Below are 27439 nucleotides of genomic sequence, written 5' to 3'. Positions count from 1 at the left end.
GTAAAGACAGACAGTTGTATGTACAGATGGCCAAACATTGAGATTTATATATTTACCTTCATGGTTTGATTAAAATTATGATAGAGCATTGTATCTTGACAGTTCAATGTCTCGAAAGCAAGTAGCACCTGAATGTCTACTTGATGCTGCCCCAAGGCTTTGATTGTTGGTTTTAAAACATGAAACTATGTTTAAATTGCTGGGTGTAATTACATGCGCTTTCAACAATTCTACTCTAGACCAGCTCATGTAAAGAGTAAGTACAAGTTAGAGTGTCTAAGTTTAATGATGCAGACCAAGTTAGAAATCAATCATGTTAATGGAAAGGCAATAGATATAGTCAAACCTCATTTTACAATTAGCCTTGCTTACTAAATATAGAGATTTTCTTATCTTACTATCATCAACAGGAAAGTCGTAAGATTAAATACGAGGTGACAAATAAGTAAGTCAACAGAATAGGATGAGAGTTTATGAGGTACCAGCCAACATGTCATCTGGTGGTACACATACTATGTTATAATTTGGGGCTATTAATTGCTTCTTTCATTGTTCCCCCATTCTTGTCTTAATACAAAATACATACACAAATATTGAGAAAAAACTAATAAAAAGATGGACAAGGAAACTGCAATATACTGTCCAAATAAAAGGCAGCAAAGAACAAATGTTAAAAGGTAACACAAGGGTATAGACAATTGGCTCGTGAGCGACAGCTCTAGTAAAAGGGTATCAAATACAGAGTAGATATATCATAATTAAGATTCACTTTGGTAAATGAGAGATTGACAATCCTTCAAGTAGACTACGGAGTTAGTATCGAGAACGTCTGCAGGTTTGCCCTCCTTATAACTCAGGAAAAATTCTCTAAGGCTAAAGTTTGCATCCGTTCTCATAACTGTTTTCTCTTCTTTCTGAATGTCTATATCGAATTTAGCTCCGTGGTAATTCAAACCTGCAAACAAAATGCATGGCTAGTCCCCTGGTTAGAAAGGAGTAAAATTATAAGTTATAATAACTTTACAAAATTTAAACTAAAGTAAAACATGGTTGAAGCTCCATAAAAGTGCACCCGAGTTACAACCAATCAGAATTATTTAGCAAATTCCAACAAATTACCAACATATTGATAATGGAAGTAAAAAACGACACAAATTTTAAGAACGAGATTCTACCAAAGCAGGGTAGCTAACAGCTTGATACCCTACTGGCTATATTTACAGGGTCTGATCTTACTCATCCAGTTACCTATATTTTGTACACAAAGGCAATGCTTAGGTCTTTATCCACTAGACAACCAAAACACTTGACATAAGCTGAACTATCTGATACCATTATACATTGCTTCGACTGATAACTACAGAATATTAATATTAAAGTGGAACACAACTCTTCCGACACAGGATATTTTGAGGAAGAGTTATTTATACCGGAAAGCATGGGTGAAGCGACCACCTTATTCATTGTACACGACAGAAAAGATACTGCAGAAGTATAGAGACTGTTCATTGTATTATATTTTAGATTTTAATGTGTTAAGTCTAAAGTATCTGATTTTTGTTTAAATTTTGCAATTGTGAATCTTTCTCCTTGTTACTTTACAATTTCGATAAAAACCTGGTTATATTCCGCACATGTACAACACGCATCAATAAGATCACTAGAATTTGAACTAGCTGAGAACAAGGGAGATCGAACTAATCCCATCAACAAAAGATATTTAAAGAAGCAGATTTTCAGAGCTCAGCAGAACATGCTTTTATGGCATAGCTGCATCATATTCCCACTATTCTCATCATATTTTCAGCCTGAACTGGTGTGCCTCTGCACCACGGAAAACTTTGCGCACAGAATCATAAGATAAAATTATAAGTTTGACTAAGCGTTGTTTACTGTCGTATTTATATATAAAGGACTCGCTTTTGTAAATCTTGTCTTTACTTATACCTCGATACTGTAAATATTATGGATCGATCAGTGTAACTACCTTGACCTGTACACCTCTGGATGTTTATGGACAATACAAACTATTGAAGTCTTGACATCACACTACACTCACTTGTTGGATAATACTCTGATAAAGTTGTTTACATGTGTGTGACCATAGAGCATTTTTTTAAATATATACTGCCGCCCTAACAATATTATTTACTAGTACACTTGGCAATACCGTGCGCCGTGAGAGATCATAATGAGTTATCAGTATGTGCATAATTAACTCTTTCGCAATTACGTATTCGGTAAAACCTAATATTCGGCAGGTATAAACCATCGTAGCATTTGAACCACACGGTCTATAAAAATATTGATACCAAATTAATCATCATAAAATTTTACATCAGCTGATGCTATGAAAAATACTTCAAATACCTCAGATGTACAAATACTACTCTTATTATAGTAAAGACTAGCTGTACTACCTGGCATTGCTCGGGTAATAATGAAGTCTTGAGACCAAAAATCTATTTTTATTTAACATACCATATACAACATTTACCATTCTAACTTTTAAACTTCATATCGTAAGAAAATAATTTTAAGCAGTTCAAATGAATTAAGAGGAAAAAGAAAACAACTAAAAGTTTTCAAACTTTGTCAAACAATTTTCCAAACAGCGGTAACTTTTAAATTTAATTTCTAAAGAAAAATGTTTTTGTAGGTTAAATAAACTAAGAAAAAAAAAATAAAACAACTGTAAAAATAAGAACTGTAAAGTGTTTAAATGTAAATGTGAAATATTAGCAAGTAATGGCTAAATTAAGTCTGTTTTGCTACAATTACAATAGATCATTTGAAAGTTACAAACTAAAAAAATAGGTAATAGTAACAAAAAATTAGTTTTTAGCTTTTAATCCACACGGTCTATAAAAATATTGATACCAAATTAATCATCATAAAATCTTTCATCAGTTGATGCCATGAAAAATACCTCAAATGCGCTGCAGAATGAGAATGAACAGTTGTTTTGTCATTTTCAAAAAACTGTGAGCGTGTCCAAGTCGGACGATTTATCAACATTATTACAGTTTATGGCATTATTATTATTCCTGATAAAATATGAATGATAACTTTCAGTAATACTGTTGTTCAATAAAATTCACCCAAAGTCCATAGATCTGAAATTAGTAAAAATTTGGAGCTGTAATGCTTAGCAGGACTGGTCATGGCTAATAATAAATTTTGATATAAAAATAAGTTTTCGCAAAGTGAAACTAGGCTCAGGACGGGTTGTAAACATTTTTATATTGGCTCAACGCATGCAGATCATTGTTTCTTTTCCTCTAGGTACAGATATGATAAGGTACTTTAGTGGTGTAGTCCTGCGCTTTAAATCCATGTACTCGAGTTCAATTCCCACGCAAGGAAACTTTATTCCTAACACCCTTGGCGTGGCTTCAAACGGACACTGCTCCTGTTATAGTATATGTATTTTATGGTTTATTTATTTAAACATTAGTAAGATTTCTGAATTTTTCATTACTAGTGGAGTGAAGCTTCAGTTTCACAAGACCAGCTCCAATACAGTTACATTATGATCAGGTGATTGATAAAACAAAATGGAGACTTACAGAGTAAACACGATATACTTACACATGTAAGCTAAACCTACTAACATAATCCCCCGATCAAACACGAGCGGAAAACAGGAGCTTTATGATAAATGCATATGCGCACACAACTCCTGAAAAATTATCCGTCAACGGTCGTTACCAAACCCTTGTACTGAAATCCCATCAAAAAATTCAACCATTTTTGTGTAGAGTCGTTTAAGTATAATAATGATACAAAACACATATAAACCTATTTAAATATGTTACCATGTCTTTGAAAAGTTGACGCAATATCCTAAAACTAATTCATCTGATCAGATAATACATAAATAGACAGATTAATTTGGCCTGAAATCGCCATTGAAATTTGACAAACCTTTTTTAATCAAAATTAAGACCGGCCAACGAAACGCCGAAAAGGCTGTGCGACTGAGAGTAGAACCATTAAGTTATACGCATTTCATGAAAAAAACGTGCACATTTCAGCAGTCAATACCATTGTCCAATTGCCGAAGGTTTCTGTAATTAACGTAGAAGTACTGAACAGTAATCGTTTTTTTTTGCTGATTCTACCGGACTCTGACATTTTGGACACTTATAATGAGTACTTAGGTATTCCAACTGATGTCCAAAGCAGTGAAAGTAAAGGAAATGACGATGGTATTTTTCTAATGATTCTTATAAGATTATTACAGTAATTAATTGTAAGAATAATTATTCAATTTTATAGGATTATTAAGGTTTATTAAGATTTAGTTATAAGAATAATCATTCAAATTTACAAGATCGAAGTATATAGTGACCGATGGTGTGCAATATGTTACTGTTATTATTTTTCTAAAGATTTTGTTGATGATACTGCGGCTGTGCCCAATATCGCGGTACTGCCAAGCCATTTTTAATATCTGCAAAATTAAGTAATAGGCCTACATTTTCTTATACATGTAGATATACATCTATTTCTATGACAACCAGCTAAAATCGGTTTAGATTTTTAAATTCAGCATAATTTTTTTTAGATATAAATACAGAAATCTAGATAAATATCGCAACTTCTTGATATTGGTTGCTATGACCAATGATATACAGCCCCCCAGCCTGTGTATATTACACAGCAGCTTGCCAATTTACTTCTAATACTGCATTTCTCCTATTGCAGGGGAGAGATATAAACATATAATCTTTTTCTTTCATTATTGCTGTTTGTTGTACATAATAACACCCCAGTACATTACAGCTACCATTGCAGTTCTCCTATTGCACTGCAGTGCCATTTGACTGCTAATATTGCATTTCTCAACCGGCAGTACCCTTTCTTTTTCCATTATCAATTTGGTCGTGGGCTGTATGACAGTGGAATTTGTAGAATTTATAGAATGTTGACAACGCAATGCTATATTTCGTAGTCTGTTATTCCGATTTCACATTATTCCCTCATTGTCCAAATACTAAATGTAAAGTTTTAAACTTCAACTGAGGGATTGCGATTGGCCAGAAAAAAACTTGGCCATTTATAGTTTGTCAGCATAAATTTGACTTTTGAGGACTTTTTGGTGCAATGTTTAGAGAAGTGGTATTGCCAGGTAATATACTGCCTGGTAACACAAGTAAGTCATCATATGATTATATTACCTGTTACTTTAAGCCTACTGCTGCTAGGAGGCAGCGCTGGCTGGAGCCTAATGCCTTCAGCTCTGATTCTGATTCCTACATAACCATTGAGAAGGGACTGTAGAAAGCCACCCATACCGGTAATAAAGTTAATAGCCCCAGTTCCATCAGGATACTCAGTCCAGACCTACAACAGTGACAGTGGTGCCTATGAATAGAATTTCTCGAGCAGAGCAGTCAATGTATATAAAACACATAGTTGTCTGTCTTTCTGTCTGTCTGTTTGCTAATAGAGATCAAACTGCAGATGTTTACATAAAAGCATGGATCTTATGCGACTTTTTGCAGTGAAACTAACTACAATATTTTGATCAGGCTCCTCTATGGGGGTCTAGTGACCCATTTTTGGACTCTTACATACTGTAGCCTAAAAATAAAATGAGAAAACCTGGAGTTATCTTCACTTCTCTAGCAATGAAAAATCAGCACAGCACTGGATTCAATCTCCCGACCTCCATATCTAAAAGCAGCGATCTTAACCATTAAGCTACACGAATTACAATGAATTCATTGCACAAATAGTCATTAAATTGGTTGAGATATTCGGCTTGAAACACTTGTTTGGGGTGAATAACTAGCATTGTTGATTGTTGATAGCAACAATTGTTAAGCTGGACCAAAACAAAAGTATGGTTTTAGTAAATATTTTAGTAAAGAACTAGCTTTCCATATAAGTTACTCAAATTCATTAGGTAATTATTCTATTACCTGTGCAACGCTGGGCATTCAGCTAGTATAAACTGTATATATGAAAGCTGCATAGATGGTAGGTGAAACTTTTGATGGAATTTTAAATGATGTTACGATTGGATAAACTAAGGTTAGATAATAGATGGTGTTACAATTGAACAAGCAACAGATCTATAGATTAAGATAAAAAGTCAAACATCGACATAGAATGTTGAACCATTCCAAACTTTGTTTCGTAAGTCAAAACTCCCATGCGTAATTCAAAACTATCTGATCAATATATAGACATGTTGATATACAACTGATCTATATACGGACATGTCAATATATAACTGATCTATATACAGACATGTCAATATATAACTGATCTATATACAGACATGTCAATATATAACTGATCAATATACAGACATGTCAATATATAACTGATCAATATACAGACATGTTGATATATAACTGATTTATATACAGACATGTCAATATATAACTGATCTATATACAGACATGTTGATATATAACTGATTTATATACAGACATGTCAATATATAACTGATTTATATACAGACATGTCAATATATAATTGATCTATATACAGACATGTTGATATATAACTGATTTATATACAGACATGTCAATATATAACTGATTTATATACAGACATGTCAATATATAACTGATCTATATACAGACATGTTGATATATAACTGATTTATATACAGACATGTCAATATATAACTGATTTATATACATACATGTCAATATATAACTGATCTATATACAGACTTGTTGATATATAACTGATTTATATACAGACATGTCAATATATAACTGATCTATATACAGACATGTCAATATATAACTGATCGATATACAGACATGTCAATATATAACTGATCTATATACAGACATGTCAATATATAACTGATCTATATACAGACATGTCAATATATAACTGATCAATATACAAACATGTCAATATATAACTGATCTATATACAGACATGTCAATATATAACTGATCTATATACAGACATGTCAATATATAACTGATCTATATACAGACATGTCAATATATAACTGATCTATATACAGACATGTCAATATATAACTGATCAATATACAAACATGTCAATATATAACTGATCTATATACAGACATGTCAATATATAACTAATCTATATACAGACATGTCAATATATAACTGATCTATATACAGACATGTCAATATATAACTGATCTATATACAGACAAGTCAATATATAATTGATCTATATACAGACATGTCAATATATAACTGATCTATATACAGACATGTCAATATACAACTGATCTATATACAGACATGTCAATATATAACTGATCTATATACAGACATGTCAATATACAACTGATCTATATACAGACATGTCAATATACAACTGATCTATATACAGACATGTCAATATATAACTGATCTATACAATAACTGATCAATATACAGACATGTACAGATATAACTGATCTATTCCTCACTTTTCGCGGTTAATCGAACCCAATTTACTGCAGAAAGTGACAGATTACTGTACATGTTTTATCGACAATGACATTATGTCTACCAAACATGGCAGCGCTGATGCACTTTATATTATGTAGAATCTTGGCATTCTTATTTGAGTTAAAGATATTTTTAAATTTAATGATTAGTTTACAGTTAGCAGCATTCACCTGATCGGCTGGTCATTTAAAACAACGGGATTATCATCTAATTCCTTACAATACAAACAGAGCAAACCTGGAATGGCCGAGTAGCTTGTAGCAATTGTCTCTTATACATTTCAGCGGCTTTCGCTGGCTGCCCGACCTCCATATGACCTATACAAAACATACTCCACGTCATTGCGGGACCATTTTTTGTTGTGACCTTCTCATATAAGTCAAGATCACTTTCTCGGACGCTCTGATTGGTCTCGGCATCCAAAGGGTAACCAATCAGAATAACATCGGCTTGCTTCACCTGTGATGTCTCGGGATCTGTAGCAGACATAAGACCTTAAAGTTAGGAAATCAGCTGTCTATATCTCACATGCAAGGCTCCTACAGCAATGTTCGTAAATATGGGAACACTTAAAATAAACACGTTATTTATTATTAATTTATAGTTTGTTAAGTATTTATTAGGTGAATTATTGCAATATAAACATCAGTATGAATAATAAAAATATAAATAATATAAATATATAGAAATATGAACATCAACAGAAAGCTAAGGATGTTCTACACACAAATATTATTAAATATCTTTTGATACTTGACTTTTTAGCCTGGTTTTGCTGTAACATAGCAGTCTCTGAGCACCATGAAAACAATCCAAAAGTTGATATTTTTTGACGAAATTGGCGAAACTTAAGATGGTTTTTGAACATACATGTTCATGTAAGCTGTTATGTATGTTCACATGTTAAGTATATGAAAGTAAATTGGTGGCCCTTGAAGTATTAGCAGCACCTTAATATTTAGTTGATCAGCCATTACTGTTGATCACAGGATGGGACAAAATGGATGCCAAATAAATAAATAATTATATTAAACTTCTTGAAAATACCTTTGGTGGCAGACAGTGTAAAAACCGTTCTTCTAAAATAACTACAGTATGTATGGTCTGAGATAATATAGTGAGTTTGTGCCACAAATGAAAAAAGAGACATGAAAAAGATTGCTAGTTGGTTCCATAATTACAATCACCGCTCTATCAGTAGAGAAATACAACTGGTTGATGGCTTAGGGAATGAGTTGAGGACAAAGACAGAACAGAACTTCCACCTTTTTAAACATTGCCAAAGAGTCTTAACCAAGTCTTACCTTGATGGAGCACTCAAGTAAAGCTAACTTACCTCTATGGAGCACTTGAGTAAAGCTAACTTACCTTGATGGAGCACTTGAGTAAAGCTAACTTACCTTGATGGAGCACTTGAGTAAAGCTAACTTACCCTGATGGAGCACTTGAGTAAAGCTAACTTACCTTGATGGAGCACTTGAGTAAAGCTAACTTACCTTGATGGAGCACTTGAGTAAAGCTAACTTACCTTGATGGAGCACTTGAGTAAAGCTAACTTACCTTGATGGAGCACTTGAGTAAAGCTAACTTACCTTGATGGAGCACTTGAGTAAAGCTAACTTACCTTGATGGAGCACTTGAGTAAAGCTAACTTACCTCTATGGAGCACTTAAGTAAATACAACAGCACAAATTTTATGACTATTTCATATCCGATGCTTAACTAATAGTATTTACTATCACAGAACAGGTTCTATGAAAACGTCCACTGAATGTGTTTGTGTGCTCACATGCCACGAACAAGTTTAAAAACTACTTTACAATCGTGTTATGTGGTATTAAATTGGAGTTGTTTGCCCACAACAAATTCAAACTTGAAACTTTACTGTTGTGATACCTTAAAAATTATTGGTAAAGGAATAAAATCAGATCTCACCCAATTAGAATTGGTCTGGATCACGTGAAGTACATACAAAAACTGAACAAAGCAATATAAAATATATTGCTTTGTTAAAATATAAAATCCGTCAAACTCACAACTAATTATGTCAAACTGTGACAAGCAGGCACCTGTCACATACCTGTCACTGAGTACCCATCAAACTCAGGGTGGTAGTTCAACTTGTCATCAAAAGGTACATATATGTCAGTAGGGGTGGGCTCTTCACGACTGCTGAAAAATAAAGAAGTTACCTGTTCAAGAACCTCCATGCTCCTATATCTTGCTTTCATACACTGTGTTTCCATGCTTCGAATGAGTTTGGAGTCGCTTTCTCTCCGAATCATAGAAACGGTAAAATCTGAATGTATTCAATGCCATTTTGCTTTGCTAATTTGTGTAAATTAGTGTAAAGGCGTTCATTATGAGAGTACTTCAACATCATAGAAATGCTCACTGCTGATGGATCCAAATCGATCATACTTGGCTAAGCTCTCCCCAGTGGAAGTAAAAGAATTTCAGTACACAACTAAGCAGGTATCAGCTACAAAACCATTCTAATGTTGCTCACTACTGTTTCTGCTTGACTTTTTGCTTCCACAAGCGAAGAACGAATTGGTCGTACCAGGATGACAAAATAAGTTTTTTTAGTACAACTAGTTGACTATGCATAAATCGAAAAGTGACCGTGACCCGAAAGCGAGCCTACCGTAACAAGTTTTACTTCGAGGAATACACCGTGAATCCTGAAAATATCTATAGCGCAACTCCGAATTGTCGATAAGGTAGGTGTAAATTCATTGAGAGTGGACAACTCCAAACCTATTTGACGCGTGGAAACCCAGTGATAGTATGATGAGCTAGTTATGAATAGTATGAATCATTTGATATATTTATTAATGTTTGTGAAGCTGGGAGATACTTTATTACTCTACCAGACTACCTAGTATGTAGCCAGGAGCCTTCTTTCAATCAGGATATTGTACTCGCTAGAAACTAGCCTGACATACATTGTATATCATATAGGTGAAATATTACAATTTATAGCGTGAGAAGACGATAACCAATATTTAGGCAGAGGAAGATAAAAAACAATATAAGAAATGAACACAACTAATATGACAAATATTATATACAAGAAGACTGCTTGCTGTAACATGAATCTGGAGTTGTCCTTACAACCAATTTGAATCTATCATTTGTACATTATCAATGTCAAACAATCAAGTTTCTTGCTGCAAGGAACTGTCAAGATTGAATTGATGAGGGAAAAGCAATCTTAGTGTTTCTTTGTCGAAAGATGCAAATTAGCAATGCCTGTGTTTATTATGTTTGCATAGACATGCAGATACATGCATGTCTGCATAGACATGGGATACTCTGTTGAAGATAGATAATGAGAGCTTTCTCATCAGAAAAGAACTCTATTGCATTATCCAGGCTCACACACATACGAGCACTAAACACTTGGGCTCTGAAGCGTTACAAAAAGTTACTATAATTTATACTTGCAGCCATTATTGTGGTATGTCACGAAAAAATTTAAAAAGCTGCTAGGCCTCTTGGTAGTTCTGCAGAGTTCTGTATAAAAGAAACTTCTGGAATGGTTAAAATTATTCCACTGAAAAGAGGATGTGATGTGTCATTTACAATTTTCAGAAACTATTAAATTAAATTATAAAATAAGAAATTATATTTACGAGGGGCGGGAAAGGAAATTTAAGCATGCTTAGCTTGATCAGTCTATTTTCATACTCCAAAAAACAAAATTCCGAGTGCAGATTATGGCATGTGTTCTAGTCTCTCACAGTTGGTGTCTCCTATGAGACAAAACCAGACAGTTACAGCAGAGTTTAGAATAGGTCAGATATTACTAAGATAAACTGTACATCATCTGCACACATGATTTACTTAGTACCCTTTGCTACCAGATTGTTAGAATAATTTAGCCATAAACAAGCCAATTAGCATGTAAATTAGTTTTGTAAACTCAGTTTTACACTCTCCCCCCTCCCCCCACCCCCCCACCCCCCCCCCCCCCCCCCGTGGTGTATGCTGGCTGCCGCCCACCACATGTCACTCATTGAAAGTCAATATAAATGTAAACGTTGAAGCATTTACATTAAAGTTGAGTTAGAACTCACACATTTTCTTTTGTAAGATCTCTGGCTGCAACTGGTTGAGCTCTTTTGAAAAATCAAGAGCAGCGATTTGTACAAATTTAAAAGGTAAATTATAAAATCAGGCATACCGCTCAGTAACTCTGGTCAGAAGTACACTGTAGATCGACTGAATCCTCGACCAAGATCAGTATATGCTGAGTGATAAGAGAAACCTGAGGACATCCAGCTTTTGACCTCTTGCCTTTTTCCCAACTTTATATAGTTTTTCATTATTATCTATCTCAGGATTAGTATAACAATATATTTTATGCTCAACAAGCTTTATAACTATCACACCTTCATTGAAGTCACTAACCAGCTACTGTAGATGAACCAGAAATTCATAACTATTTAAAAGGTTTTCTTCTAGAAAAAGTTGCTGTCTATTGGCATAGCCTCTCGCTTCCCTTGTATCAATAGTGCCCTGCATATTTTATATACTTGTAATATTTAACAGAGCAGCAGTTAATGTGGAAAATGTAGCAGTTGCAATAAAAAAAGGTTTGCAGGAAATTAGAGCAAATACATCTGATGAGAAACAGCCGTATATGATCACTGCAAAGTAATTCTAGGACAAGTTCAAGGACAAACTTTTTATTATTCTTACATGAACTAACATACAACTGTATCTAAAGCTTGTTGGAGGCTATGTAACATTCAGCATTAAAATTTTTAAAAAAGTGAATACTTTCGCATGATGGTGTGCAGTATTTTTAATTTGTATTTCACAGTAGTGATCATAATTATGGGACAATGCAGCAATTTTTATGTTCTTTGTCATTTACAGCATAAACTCACCTTTGTTATCACCTCAGACCATACATAACATATACAATTGAGAAGAACATTTTGTAGATACTCTGTCTGCCATCAAAAATATTTTCAAAAAACGTCATCCATTTTATTGGGCACTCATTTTGTCTTATCCTGTGATTGACAATAAAAGCTGACTAACTAAATATTAGGAAGCTACTAACACTTTAAAGGCCACCAGTTTAAATTTATATATTTAACTGCATACACGTGTATGTTCAAAAACCAAGTTAAATCTGGTCAATTATTTCGACGGATCTAAACTCTAAAATCCAAAGTTGTATTGGATTTTTTGTCGATGCACAGATACCGCCATGTGAATGAAAAAGGGTAAATATTCGTTCATGTGTAGGACATCTTTAGCTTTCTATTGATGTTTATATGGTCATAATTCATCTAACTAACACTTAACAAACTATAAATTAATAAAAAACAACATGTTTACTTACTTTATTCTAGACGATCCCAGGATTACTATCACAACTAGATTTTACAACCTTAACAAACTCACTCAGCTGTAGCACACAGGAGTGTTAAGCCTTCTCAACAATTCTGTATTGCTAAACTCACCTCTTGGCAGGCAGCGCTGACAGCGGCTGTTCACTAGGAAATGAGATTGCCAGCTTAGCAGCCATATTAGTGTATGCAGAGTTGTTGACTGGGTAGTTCCATTCATCAGGAGGCATAACTCCTACAAGGATGACAAAAGTCTGAGAGCCTTTCACTACTATGAGCCATTTTTCTATATTACAATTGTCTTTCACAAGTTCTTGTAATTTTGAACTTGCAATTATATAATTTCAGAAGTGACATAAAATATACAAAGAGAAAATCAGCTGGTAAATACATATTTTAAAAATTCGCTTGTCTATATATATATACAGGTAAATCAATGTTTTTAATAAGTTTTTGTAAACCAGCAATTTGAGTGATAAAACAAATATATATGTTTCCTTGAGTTTTATAGAAAAACTAGTTTATTTGGTGGGCAATTGCCAAAGCACAACATCCCAATCCATTAGCTACAGCAGTAGAGTCATGGCTGCCATTATGAACATAAACATTGAACAAATATTACTAAACACAGAATAACTTGCAACAATACAGATATACCCAATATTCCATATTTCTGCTTGTCTTCCAGCCAAGATAACCTTGAAATCCAATAATCAGCAAACTGTTGGCTCAAAACCGTGAGGCTGTCAGTGGATTCCCCCGTAAGGTAAAAGTACTGCTTCAGAGCCAGGGCTATATCTGCACTAATATGTAACTCATACTTTTCACAGTCATCTGAGGGAGACACTGGGAGACCTGAATATATATCATAGATGTCTAAACTATATACCATAGATGACTAGACTATATACCATAGATGGCTAGACTATATATCATAGATGTCTAGACTATATATCATAGATGTCTAGACTATATATCATAGATGTTTAAACTATATACCATAGATGTCTAGACTATATACTGTAGATGTCTAGACTATATATCATAGATGTCTAGACTATATACCATAGATGTCTAGACTAAATACCATAGATGTCTAGACTATATACCGTAGATGTCTAGACTATATATCGCAGATGTCTAGACTATATACCATAGATGTCTAGACTATATACCATAGATGTCTAGACTATATACCACTACATAATTCTACAATCAGCTGTTAAGGTTTAGAAATAAGTACTCACAGCACTGGCTAGTAATTACTGCTCCAGACAAAGATAAAGATCATTGAATGAATCCATTTAATTATGCTACATTTAGTAAGGTTTTATCAGATGGAGTGCATTTGCACAAATAAAGGCATCTACCAATTTCAAATGATTAATACAAGCATCTATACAATAAAAATTTGTAGAAAATAGCCACATCCCCAATTCCTTGATATGAAATGAAATAGAAGATTTGCAAAGAAAAACAACTCTTTGATACACTTGACAACATTTCCTAAAGAATTGCATATAGACCACACAAACCACCTTCATACCTGTCACAGCTTGCTCCCATGAAAATTGAGCACCTTGTTTGAGATTTGCCTCTGCGTTTTTTCTGGCCTGTTCCTTAACCCTCAGCCGAGTGTTTAAGAGTTCTCGTGCTATATCGACATGAAGGACGAGTATGGGTGGGTACATCCACGTTTCCTGATCCCAAAACACGTGGCCTAAGTAGTCCTGCAAAATCACTAACAAAATGTGTTCTATGAATATTGATATGTTTAATTTCTACAACATTCCATGAAACATTATGATCATGCACCATGATAAGAAACCCTTTGAGTTTGCACACAGCTCATTCTAGAAGTTTTAATGATTCAGGCTGAATTTATATATTCATATATATAAATAATATATCATTATATATATATATTATTTTTTATATATTACACCAGTATATATAATCGGTATATATACTGATTATAATTGAATATATGTATATTCAAATATAATCGGTCTTCCATACCAATTATAATTGGCAAATGTTGTGCTATTTTAGTACTAAAAACAAAACATGACAAAAATGTTGTTTATAAAATGTATATATGTATGTATTTTCATTATTTTAATATACAACATATAAAAGGTAAAAAATTTGTAGAAAAATGAGGGTCCATATGCACAATAGCAGAGCTAATCATGGCGCCGAACCCAAGTCAACAGACAAAGCAGCTAAAAGTCAATAGACCTAAGCTATCCCAGTAATCCAAGCAGATGTTGTTTCAAAGTCACTTTAAATTTGTGAGCATTGGCAATCAAGCGCAGACTGCCAGGCAATAGGTTCCAAGCCCGTGCTATCTGATAAGAGACCTGTCTATGTCCACACGTAGTAGAAGAAGACGGGAGTAGAAGAGATAATAATGAATATCTAGTAGGGTAAGTTGGATGTGATGAAGGACGGTTGTAGAATTTATTATGTGCTAGAATACAAATGTGTAAAGTATAAAGTTGATGAATAGGTAAAATGTTACTATGTTTAAACAGTGAAGCAGAAAAATATGTCAATAATAATCATAATGATAATTAGGGCAAACTTTTTATTGACCTCAAAATCAGAAAAATTGACCTTATTGTTTTGAGAAATTGACTTTATTGACTTTAAATTTAAAATACAAAGTTTTCTAATTAATTAACAAATCGAGCTGTCCAAGTGTAGTTTGAAAACATAACATTAATACATGTAGTTACATATTGGATGCATTGCATGCTGCTGGTAAGAACTTTTGCGTTGACTGGTTTGGCTGTTCTACTTGTTTCTTGTGCTTGGCAGTTTTCTGATGGGTTTCCACGAAAAATCGTTAAGAAGTCTTTACCACAAAACTGCAAAGTTTACATTACAGCTCATTGCCTGGTGTCTTGGTGAACTCGGTAGGAAACTCTCTTATAATCTGAAAAACCTTCCCATGAGCTAATTGCTTAGCTTTTGGCATCTTTGCTAGTGTAAAACTGATTGCATACTAGTCATGTAATTGGGCAGCACATGCTATAAATATCAACCAGTGGCTTGAGCAGATTTCATTGTGCCATGCTTACTCATCCTATACATAACGAATAAAGCAAGAGGAGAAAACCCACCAAATTTCCATTTGGAAAGGGAAATACCCAAATACCTTAGTAAGGGGAAATTCTGAATTCCTAGTATGCATAAAGTGTGAAAATTGACTCAAAAATATAAAAATTGACCTAAAAGATCAAAATTGACAACTTATTGACCTTATAACTTGGCCATTAATGTACCTAGGGTGCTCATATGTGGTGTTATTGTGTTTTAAAGTGATATAAACAAGTAAAAAAATTTACTTTATTGACAAAAGTTTGCCCTAATAATAATATATCATATTAGGTTATTAGTATTTCATCATAGAGTAAAAGCAGAAACTTTCAAACTGAACATTGCAAGAACTCAGTTAGGTAATAGATCCGTCTACACGTTAGGTAAGCCATAGAATGACAAATTAATTTGTTTATTTAAATTTTAAAATTAAATAGTTCAGTAGAAAAATCTGTGACTAATTAAAAATTCCTTATATTTTGAAGCTAATATATTTAATAGCAAAGTTTACAATAAATACAGAAAGTGAAACATAGGAAAAGAAACTAGATTATACAAAGGATGAATGGTGAACTCAGAGAAAGAAATACAAAACATTTTTGCATCCAAACTGTAGCACCAAATGTCATATATTTAATGCATGCAGTTTCTCTGATACCTCCACATTATCTCCTGTGTGTCCTTTGATGGGTGGGGCTTTACAAATTTATACATTTTAGTTACATAAGTGTTATAAGAAAATGAGCTGTACTTTTCACATTGTAGGCTTCCTGAAGCTTATTTGCAAAGTGTGAAACACTATCACTAAGCAGTTGTTAAAATCAAAAGGAACAATTAAAAGAAATATTTAAAAAACCAGATTAAAAGATTCCACATAAAAATTGAAAAAAGATGGTGTAATTGATTAAAAACCTTCCATTTGCCAGTGGCCAAACTAGAATACGTTTAATATCAAATAATATCAAAACCTATATTTATGTAACAATAGTTTAACTCTGTCTAATTTGTTAGCGATGCTATGTTCAAATAAGCAACAGAAAACTCGTATTACGCATTGAGTCTGTCAACTTATCATAGACTTTCATCAAAGTGGTTGCTCAACTTTCCATTATCTTCAAACAATGCCACAAGATGAATAATATTATAGGAAAAGGGAATAAACTTTATTTTAATAGCGATGTCTAGCTGATTCTGGCAAATTTAACCTGCGAATTGAATTTCCATGTTTCAATATTCAATAGTCACCGCCTTAGTGTTTCCACTGTTATGCACTAGCATTCATTTGTGTCAATATAATCTGCATCAGACTGTTAACTTTGTACATGCATGTTGCGCAATCGTTGAATAATGTTGCATTGTGCAATAGTTAAATGGCTGATGTAGCATTGACAATCCATGGTTGAGTCATACCATTTCTTTATTAACACAGTTTACTTACTCAGTTATTACGCAATATTCTATTTTTAGCAACTGACTAATAATGCTGTTTTTTCTGAAAATTATTAGAATAATGTTTTTAGTATATAAGGACTGACATGCTGCTGGCTTCATTCATTCGTTATTCACTTGCAATAAAGACAACGTCTAGTGAAAAGTTTGAACCTTCTCTTAGACCTGCACAAGGGGTCGTATATAAGAACTCGGGTGTCACCACATCTACTGTGTGAAAATTTGATTATTCTGAGGTTTTTTTATGTGAACATAATTAGCCCAAATGCCAAAAAATTCGGATCTAAAAGTTTGCCTCATCACGAACTCAGGTGCCTTAGCAAAAGTTTAACTTGCAACTGACATAAACTCAAAGAGTCTACTGTAAGATGATAAAGCATGCGCCAAGTACGCGACCAAAAACTTATTACGTAAAATCAGTTTTTGAACCATTTTTCTAGGTTTTAGAGTATTTCAGCCCACTGAACAATCAAATTGGTGGGTCAAAGCTATAATAACCATAGAAAATGGAAAAATTGTTCGAAATGTTCGTCTGTCTGAATTCACAGTTAAGGTTGGGATAAAGGATTACTCCGTATAGGATTCGAACTTGTGACATTCAGCTTGCTTGACAGACACTTTAACACCAGCACCAATCAACCACCTTCTAGCATTTCAGAATAATTATTCATATAGCTAGACTCAGTGCTTTATCGACACACCTGATGAGTACTCACAGCACACGAGACAGCCAGGTTACTTGTAACTATAATATGTACAAGCATTGATGATTACTAAAAATGGGTAATACAGGCTAACTAACCTCTCCCGTCCCGTCTCCACATGAAAGAGATTCAGGGCTAAGACCATAAAACTCATGCACGGTACAGTTTGCATCATATTGCGCAGGCAGTGAAGACAGCAGGTAATATTGACAACCATAGACAAGTTGGTTAGTTTTTATTTCATCACTCCATATATCTATTCGTCCCTCCTGCCATATGCAATACCAGCCTTGATAGTGGTGCATCAATAATTCATTGTTTATCTGCAGGTCCACTCCTGAAATATAGCATAATCATAAGATGCCTCCAAAGAATGAAGTACATGTATTTGGTTGTCACAGCAATCATATTACTCTATTGACAATAATTTCATTTAAGACAAAAATGTTTGGCAAATTATGCCATTTAACAATCTAAAAATAAAAAAGGGCAGCAGTTAGTCACTAAAATCAACAAAATAGTTAGACATAAAATGTTTAAAATACCTCTCTCTGCCATGAAAATGCACTGCTAAGAGAACGGATATTAGGTGAAAAATTATCAAAGCAGCTGGCAATGATATTTTCAAAATAATTGTTAGGCATGGTATACAACTTGTTCATATCACGTAAGCTGCAGGATCAAGATGCTTTTACATAAGCATGCAGGATACAAAAAGTATAAAATACAAATATAACCTTAGCGGGAATAGCAATCAACAAGTGCTTTACTTATCTATCCCTATAAGCCCACCCGTGCATGAAGAAAGGAGCTAAGGACATGGACAGTTATGATCAGTGTCTAAGTGCCCTTCACTCTTTCAGTTTTTAGATACTTGCTGTTTAACATACTCAAATCATATCTCTCATCTGCCTGATCATCCATTACATTCCTACTTCCCCAAAAACACTGCATGTGATACCAAACACCAACACTCTGCCATTTTACATTATAGATCAGCCGGTATGCAAAAAGAGCTTTTCTTTCAATACGCGTAATTTACTTTACTATTTTTTATTTTTGTCTCCTCATCTAATTTATTGGAATGACCTTGACCAGTGATAATAAAGTGAATATCTAAGAATATATTTTCAGGTGTAACTATTAAATAATCTTTATAACTGCATGCTTTACCTTTATTATACTGATACAAGCATTGTGCCTGAGTTCTGTTAACAGACATCAGGTATGTGTAGGTTACGTTCGCTATGCCGGCAGCAAGAGTCAAACTAGAGGGTATTTTATCGAGCTTGACATAAAATTCTGTTATCTGTATCGTCTTATCTCCTGGCATTTCCGTCTCGTAGATTTGTCCAATCATTTCTCTGCAAAGACGCAGTTAATACTTACATGTGTAGCGATATAGTTAACTCAGTTTGCGATATAGTTTGCAGTTAATGAGATGCATACAAGGCATTAGATAGTGATTACAATTAACACATTTTCAAATTGAACCGTCAATATATGCTTGCCACACAGTGAATTTAATAAAATTTAAATAATTTAATTTAATATTAAATTTAATAATTTAATAAATTTGACATAAAATCATAGCGATTTTTCGCTAACTCTTTAAAGCTGTGATCACAACCAAATTCTAGTCAGTTTTATCAGTAACTATAGATATATTTCTTTCATATCATTTGAGAATCGGTTTGTTGTTTAAGTGATCCGACTGCCAGGATGCTTGAAGATTAAAATCGACGACACTTGATCACAGGTAAAACTCTTAGAAGGAAAAGGCGTGCCCAGATTTCACCCAAAATGACATCAATAATCATGCTTCCTTTTTATAAGTGATAAATATATGGTCTCTGCTTTAGCCAACCATAAGCATCGGGTACCCATATTTTTACACAGCATGTTGAGAAAACCAATGGGACAAATTCTAACCAACCTATTTAAAATCATTTGAGACATTTATAGCAATATAATATCATATATGTCAATAGAGACGCGTAACATCGCAAACTTGAATGCAAAAGCCAATGTCAATAACAAGAGTACCTCTATAACTACATACCATAGACACAGATACATACTATATACATTACAGTTAACTAATACGATGCTAAAAATCTAGGATTACAAGCAGCGCCTGAAGCACTTCTACAATGGCTAGCTTAGTATATCACTACAGCTACTATTAAATATTCTACCAACCGTGACTGTTCAAAAGCACCTACGTTGTTGAGCTCGTTTCTGACAGAAGTTTCAGCGATAAATCTGGAGACACAAAACCGCTGCCGGTCTCCAGGTTGATTGTAACTTCAGAGTCCTGAGGGCTTCCATCAACTCTATCTATTCTTATTTGATTAACAAGAAGGCTAGGTATGGTCCTATGAGCACAGACTAAGTGTTGGACCTGCACATCCTTGCTTGACTGAACTTCAGTGAAAGTACCTGCAATCACCTGCTAGTCTTTGACACGAGGATAGTTTAGTGTCATTGTTCAAGCAATTGACATGAGCAAGTTAAACTGGTAAAATCTAACTCACTCACTTTTTACCTCAACCATCCTCTCTCGGTATACTGCAGAAGTAGGCAGTACAGCTAAACCAATTTACTAGTACCCGTTCATTTCCTAATATAACCATTTGCTAGTAAACAGACAGTGAAACAGACAGCGCGCAAGTATAAATATACTGTTTCAATTAGTATATTTTTATATTGAAAGTTCAAAGACAAGTCAAAGAAATGTTTTTCACCTACCTTTAATGCAGTCTAATGAAAAAACTGAAGTTGCCTCAGCTCTTGGTTTCAGTTTGATACGATTGAGGGCGCGTATAGCTGCCCTATGACTTTTCTTTCCTTCTCCATTGTAGAGACCATTCATAAATATTCTGTCATGATAGACTATGGTGCTGATATGTCCATTACCAACACTCGCCATAAGCAAGGGGTTTGTTGGAAGACTGTATAAGCACACATTTACAAAATATACCGTAAAGATTACATGCGCTTCTCTTACTGCTATACAATTCAATCGAAAACATTCCAGCTTGGTGTGGCATTCTAAAACAAGATCCATTCGTTACAGGTGAACTGGACAATATCTTTCATTAGGACAGCGCGCAATTCAGAACATTGAGAGTTGTCTTTTCAATGCATAATCAAACAGCAAAAGAAGACAACTACAAGTTAATAATTTAATCGACTAATAAAATAATAATTGTTGACTAATGGAACTTTTAGTAGTTGGCTAATGCAGTTGAGCTGAATAGCTCCATAATACCTTGGTTGCACGTATGGCACATTTTACCAGTGAAGTTAACAATTAATCCAGTTGGAAAGAGTTAACAAAAACACGAAATTAAACTCACTCCGCTGAGCTGCAAGTAAACACGTAAGACTCCTCATCCACATCTGGTGGAGACCATCCAGAGTCAGAAAAAGATGCCATGTCCTCAAATTCCTACAAAAATGCGTTATTAATTTTTTAAACACTAATCAGCTTGGTTGCATCTTGTGATTCAAAACCACTTTGGATGTGAGATGATTAGGATACATTGTATCTAATCATGTGTTGTGTCTTCAATTTTATTAGATCTTTGTGCTTGAATTTGATTAGCAACTCATGACTGTATATTTGGTAAATCATTAAAGTATGCCTAGAGATGGTTTTCAACTTTTATTGTTAAAAGTCCATGTGTCAAGGTGAAAGTGTTGAAATATAATGTTTGTAGTCTATTTTATGTTATACAGTTGTCATCTTTTTGGTAACTTGGACCATTTTTATGTTATAGAGTTTTATGTCTATTTGTATCTATTAATGGAGGGGCATGTAGCTGTTTCATAATCTGTACTATGGCAAGAGCCGTGTCCTTTAGTCAGCCTGTCCAAAACCAGGGTAAGAGGTTAACACAAAAGATTGTATTAAATAGAGTTTGAACTCACATCATTTGGCTAGGCAGACCTGCATTCTAACACCTGCACCAATTGACAGCCTTACAGTTTTTCAAAATAATTGTACACATAGTTATTTTATGTACTTTATCGGCACATCGTACCACCTCTCATAGCACACTAGACTGCCAGGGTACCATGGTTAATTACTCTCTAGTGAATTGATACTAGCCCAAATTCTGTTTTAATACAGAAATGCTTTGCTCAATTATCTAACATGTTTGTTGTTCTCCTATCAACTAAAGCTCAATAATAGTGAAGCATTCACTCTTGTTCCAAAGCTATACTAAGCAATTATTCAGATGTACTACACTCCATATTTTAGACTGAAAGACTACTCTAAATAATAAATAAAAACTAAATATGGTTTTTAAGTTATCTGCTTTTGCATTTCATAATTCGAACTATAACACTTCCAAATACCAGAATAATTGCATATATAGTTATTCACGTGTACATTTTGCCAATTGCGCATGAATTGCAAATGTTACTCATCACCAAGTCGACTTGAGAAATGCTAAAGAAATTACTTAAAAAAGTACAAACAATTCTAAACTTACAGTGGTGTTCTAGCACCAACGATTATATATGGTATAATTTGGTATATATATATGGTAAATACAGAGCAAGCTTATACTAGATCGGATATTTTTTACTAAAATTGAACTGCAGTTGTGTTTAAGTTTTACTAAAGTTTACCGCAGAGACTGGTCTCTGGTTAAATGTCTTTATCTTATTTCTTCTACATAAATTTTTGGGCTAAATCCGTTATGATTATCAATGGAGCGACCGACATAACATCGCAGCCAAACGGGAAATATGTGAAAAAAACAACTTCCTTTTAGCGCAGCTGATGCATCAGGTGCAGTGCGTATTGTGATAAGCTGTTGTTTTGCTCGCTCCGCTCGATGGGAGACAACTCCGCAAAAACAACAGCTTGTCAAGACAGGCTAGGTCCAGTGTTGAAATAGTCTCACGAAGTAACATTAACTGCTTCACATATATATGGTCTAATTTATATGCAGAGTTGAAAAGTAGAAAGTATGAAAAAAAAGTAAAAAAATAACTTTGACTAAGAATACTTCCTTCAGGGTACACAAATTGTGACTAACATTGTAAACGACCAATAGGCCTACTTATTCACCGCTTCAAATGGCATGAAATGTGTAGTAGACACTGAACCAATCGTGAAAAGCTGAGTGAACCAGAGGCTGGTTTTTATTTGACTTCAGTAGAGGCCATGCTAGTAAGATTCTTGAAATGACAAGTTTCTTTGATTAATGTATTTATGATATATTTTAACATCAATTGTAGGCATAATAGCCATCATGTGTATTATTTCTATTTGTTGTTATCGCTTATTTGTGATATAACATGACAATCAAATTTACAACATCTTAAGATTATATTCTTATTTGCATTAAATACTAGAATTTATACAAGTCTTAGAACAGAGAATAATGTTGGTGTGTAATCGTGTCTTGAGGTACTATGTAGCCTAATGACGTCTAAGGCAATGGTGAGACAAGTCAAGGTAAGTGATGCTTTTGCCATGGTATTAAAGCTATCAGATTAACAGCTTGATTGGTTTCTCGGTGTTATGACATATAAGCTATACGGCAACTCACGGATCGGATTATTCTACAGTGTTGTATCAAGGTATGTACCTGCACGTTATTTAACATGGCGTCGTAGGCAGGATACTGTGTTGTTACATTAATTAATTGAGGGGTGTTATTATACTGTGTTGTTCTAATATATCGTTGAGGGTTGGTAATATTAATTAGTAACGCTATTGTGTCGTAGCGTTGTTCGGGTAGGTGATTGTTATTTATAGATTTGGGTTGCCACGTTGTATAGGTAATGGAGTAGCATTATCGTAGTAGTGCTATAGTAATTCCTCGAGGTGTTAATTGTTAGGTGTGTCAAAAGTGGTTGTTATAGTTGTGTGCGATTATGGCTGCTAGACAGCTAGATGTTGGTGTTTTCCCTAAGTTGAGGCTAGATAGTGGAAACGTCTCTAGTTCTTTTAAGTCTTGGCTTAGTGAGTTTGAGGTTGCGTGCGAGCTTACTTCGTTCCGTATGGATAATACTGAAGGTGGGTCCCACTCTTTGCAGGGAGGACTAAGCTGTTAGTTTTACTGGGCGCTATCGGTAGCAGAGGAATGGAGTTACTGAGACGCTTAGGGTTTGATATTGCGAGCCAAGCAGCTGATGCTTATCAAACGGCTTTAAATCTTTTGAGAGGTCATTATGAGAGGGAGGAGAGTGTGTTTGTGAGAACGATGAAGTTTGTTACTGTCTCACAGGCTTTAGGGGAAGAAGAGAGAGAATACTTGGTGAGAGTGGAAAAGTTGAGTAGAGCTATGGATTTCGGTGATGGTAATGATGATTTAAGGCAGCGCTTTTGTGTAGCTTTAGCAGTGAATGGTTTGCGTGGTTCCAGTGCCAGAAAAGGACTAATGCAAGAGACTGACTTAACTTGGGAGCAGTTATCTAATAGATTGAAAGCTAGACATTTAGCTAGATAATCAGAATCTATTATCAGTAGTGCTAAGAGAGATATCAAGGTGGAATCTAGTGACAGTAGTTTTCTTGCACCTGTTTGCCGCGTTTCTAGAAAGATTGAGAAATCTCATGATGAGCGTTCTAGTTATAGGCTGCCTAGGAGAGATAGTTCAGGTAGTGATAGATCTGACCTTTTCACCTGGGTGGAGAGGTAGGCAAAGTTATAAAAGGTCATCACCTAGATGATATAACTCCCCTGCTAAAAGTATTATTTGCTTTGCTTGTAACAGGGAAGGACATCTTGTTAGGGATTGCTCGAATGCTAGGTGCTGTTTGTTCAAGGAGAGGTCACATTTCTAAGGATTGTCCTCGCAACAAGTGTATTGAAAGACAAGAGTCTAGACGTGATTGTAAGAGATATAGCAGCAGTGGTAGTAGTAGAAGCCCATCAGGGGATAGGTACAAGTCTAGTAGACAAAGTAGGAGTTTTAGAAAAAGTCCACATAGAGTGAGATTCACCAAAAGCAATAAAGATGGGCTATGTAGTAGTGACATTAAACAAGTTTTAAAAGTAAATGGGAAAAATGTTGAGTTTACACTCGATACAGGAGCAGAAGTTTCTACGGTAACAGAAGAGACTAGTAAAATGCTTGGTCTGAGTTTGAGTAAACCTGAACGTAGTATATATAGCGCAGATGAATCTTCTCTATCTGTAGCTGGAATTTGTAAAGTTAAAATCAGAAGCACTTTTAGGTCAGTCGACACTTCCGTGTATGTTTTAACAGGTTCTAGGAAAAATCTTTTAGGATTACATGAGTTACATCAGCTAAAATTGCTTGACATTAATAGTATGTGCAAAGATGATTTTGACCAAAGGGAGTTTCCTGACGTTTTTCATGGTTTTAAAATGAACTTGAAGGAAAATATGGAACCTAAGCGTTTATTAACACCCAAATCAATGGTGTCTGGTCTTAAGGATTAAGCTGAAAGAGAATTAGACATAATTTCAGCTAGTGAATCAATTTCTCGATCTGGTGCTAGTTATGCCGGTGTAATAGAAAACAGTGGAAAAGTTCAGAAAGCCTCTATATTGAACAAAGTTGATGAGTTTTTAGACGAAATAGAAAGCGACAGCTTTTTGGATGAGAATAAATTTGAGGAGAAAAGGAAAAATATTAGGTTAAGGAGAGGTTACAGCGCAGGTTTGAGGAGCAGATTAGGGAGTTAGAGAAGGAGGAAATGGAATTGAGTGAGGAGTATGAGAGCTCTGTCGCCCTCCAAGGCGTCTTAGCTGAAATGGCCAAGGTGAAAGCCCGTTTGCCCGCTAGATTTGCGAAGGCTAGGCCCGCGGTGGACAGCGTTTCTGCCGGCGCCCATGCTTAAGCAGAAAAGGCTGCTGGACCTGGCTCTTGTAATCCAAGCCTGGAGGGCGATTCCAGAGAGGAAAGCTTGAGTGCGGAGAAGGCCAGGGTGGAAACTGTAGGCGTTGCTGAAAGCTCTCTGGAGGAGTCTTTTGAGACCCCAGGGTTTATAAAAGCAGCAAGCCTGTCAGTACGACAGATGCCTGCACTGGTCAAGAGGAGTCCAAGACCCTTGACCTAGCGGCAGAGGAAGAGTCCTTGGGAAGCGAAGGAGATGATAGAGTATTTGGGATAAAAGGAAAATTGTAGTTTTGATCTTGGAAGTTTGTAACTTGATTGGAAATAACAATATATGAAATTAGGATCTTCTGAGGTGGCCTTTTCCTAGGAGAGGGGGCATGGTGTGTAATCGTGTCTTGAGGTATTATGTAGCCTAATGATGTCTAAGGCAATGGTGAGACAAGTCAAGGTAAGTGATGCTTTTGCCATGGTATTAAAGCTATCAGATTAACAGCTTGATTGGCTTCTCGGTGTTATGACATATAAGCTATACGGCAACTCACGGATCGGATTATTCTACAGTGTCGTATCAAGGTATGTACCTGCACGTTATTTAACAAATGTGCCATTAACTAAAATTGAGAAATTATACTCACAAGGAGATTATTTCGGTAAATTAAAACCAAAACGGTCTTTGAGGAATACTTGGAGAGACTTTACATAATAGGACGACATATGGCCATCATCAGCAACTGCCTGTTTTCGATTACAATGAGAACCTGTGACTCTGTAAAATATTTTAAACCGACGTTGTAAATGGTATTATTATACCTACATGTATAAGGCTGTAACTAATTCAGGTTTACGATTTATTGTGATATCACTCACACTAACTGATACCCTACCCATTCCCACAAACCAGTAGACAATGTATTATAGTGTTTTCATATGTTTACATACTTCATGTTTCACAGTAATTCTGTTGTACATTTTGTTTTATTGCTCACACCCTTTTTAGTATTCTTTATTATTGTGATGTTCAGAACGACGGTGACGGGCTTCACTCTACCATCTTGAGTTACTCATTCAATAAACAGTGATTAACAAGTTAACCCTCTTACACAACTATCAATAACAATCAAACACTAAACATCACAACATTACATTTATGACCGATTTCTTGGAGTTTTGGGAAAAAAGATTTCGAACAATAAATAGTTTTACTACAGCTAAAACCAGGTAGAACTTCAATATGACTATAAAAAGTATCACAGAAAAAATAATTTATACTTATGATTTATCACCTAGATGAGGGTTTTATACTTATGGCCACTTATGAGTATCACAATACACTTTTAATCCAAAACCATTACCTAAATATAATATGAAGAATATACAAATATTTCAAACTTTCTTCTAGCAACCTATATATTATACTTCAAACGAGTCAAGTGAAGTTAACATTTAGCACGCAAACGCCTATATGTTTATTTTCGCAGTCCTTTTCGCAGTACTTTTTCGTGCGAGAAAGAAACAAACGGGAAACGCTAGAG

General features: G+C 34.7%; 1 protein-coding gene across 2 annotated transcripts; it reads right to left on the bottom strand.

Annotated features, from left to right (window-relative positions):
- Positions 1–368: 368 nt before the first annotated feature.
- On the bottom strand, positions 369–27401 carry LOC137399862 (protein-glucosylgalactosylhydroxylysine glucosidase-like). Of its 2 annotated transcripts, XM_068086108.1 has the most exons (14): positions 27260–27401; positions 26543–26673; positions 21435–21526; positions 20824–21026; positions 20298–20514; positions 19246–19436; positions 18171–18409; positions 14361–14544; positions 13472–13669; positions 12929–13049; positions 9526–9617; positions 7683–7921; positions 5184–5349; positions 369–955 (listed from the first exon to the last, which is right to left on the bottom strand). In XM_068086108.1, the coding sequence occupies exons 3-14, from the start codon at positions 21512–21514 to the stop codon at positions 759–761; spliced, it is 2127 nt and encodes a 708-aa protein (XP_067942209.1). In that variant the 5' UTR covers positions 21515–21526; positions 26543–26673; positions 27260–27401; the 3' UTR covers positions 369–758. The 2 variants fall into 2 exon arrangements, with proteins under 2 accessions (XP_067942209.1, XP_067942210.1); XM_068086109.1 differs by lacking the exon at positions 26543–26673 and having other exon boundaries at positions 27260–27387.
- Positions 27402–27439: the final 38 nt, after the last annotated feature.

This window comes from Watersipora subatra, chromosome 7 (assembly GCF_963576615.1).
Source record: "Watersipora subatra chromosome 7, tzWatSuba1.1, whole genome shotgun sequence".
Lineage (NCBI taxonomy): Eukaryota > Metazoa > Bryozoa > Gymnolaemata > Cheilostomatida > Watersiporidae > Watersipora > Watersipora subatra.
The sequence above is the reverse complement of the archived record's forward strand: the minus strand, read 5'-3'. Positions and strand labels throughout refer to the sequence as shown.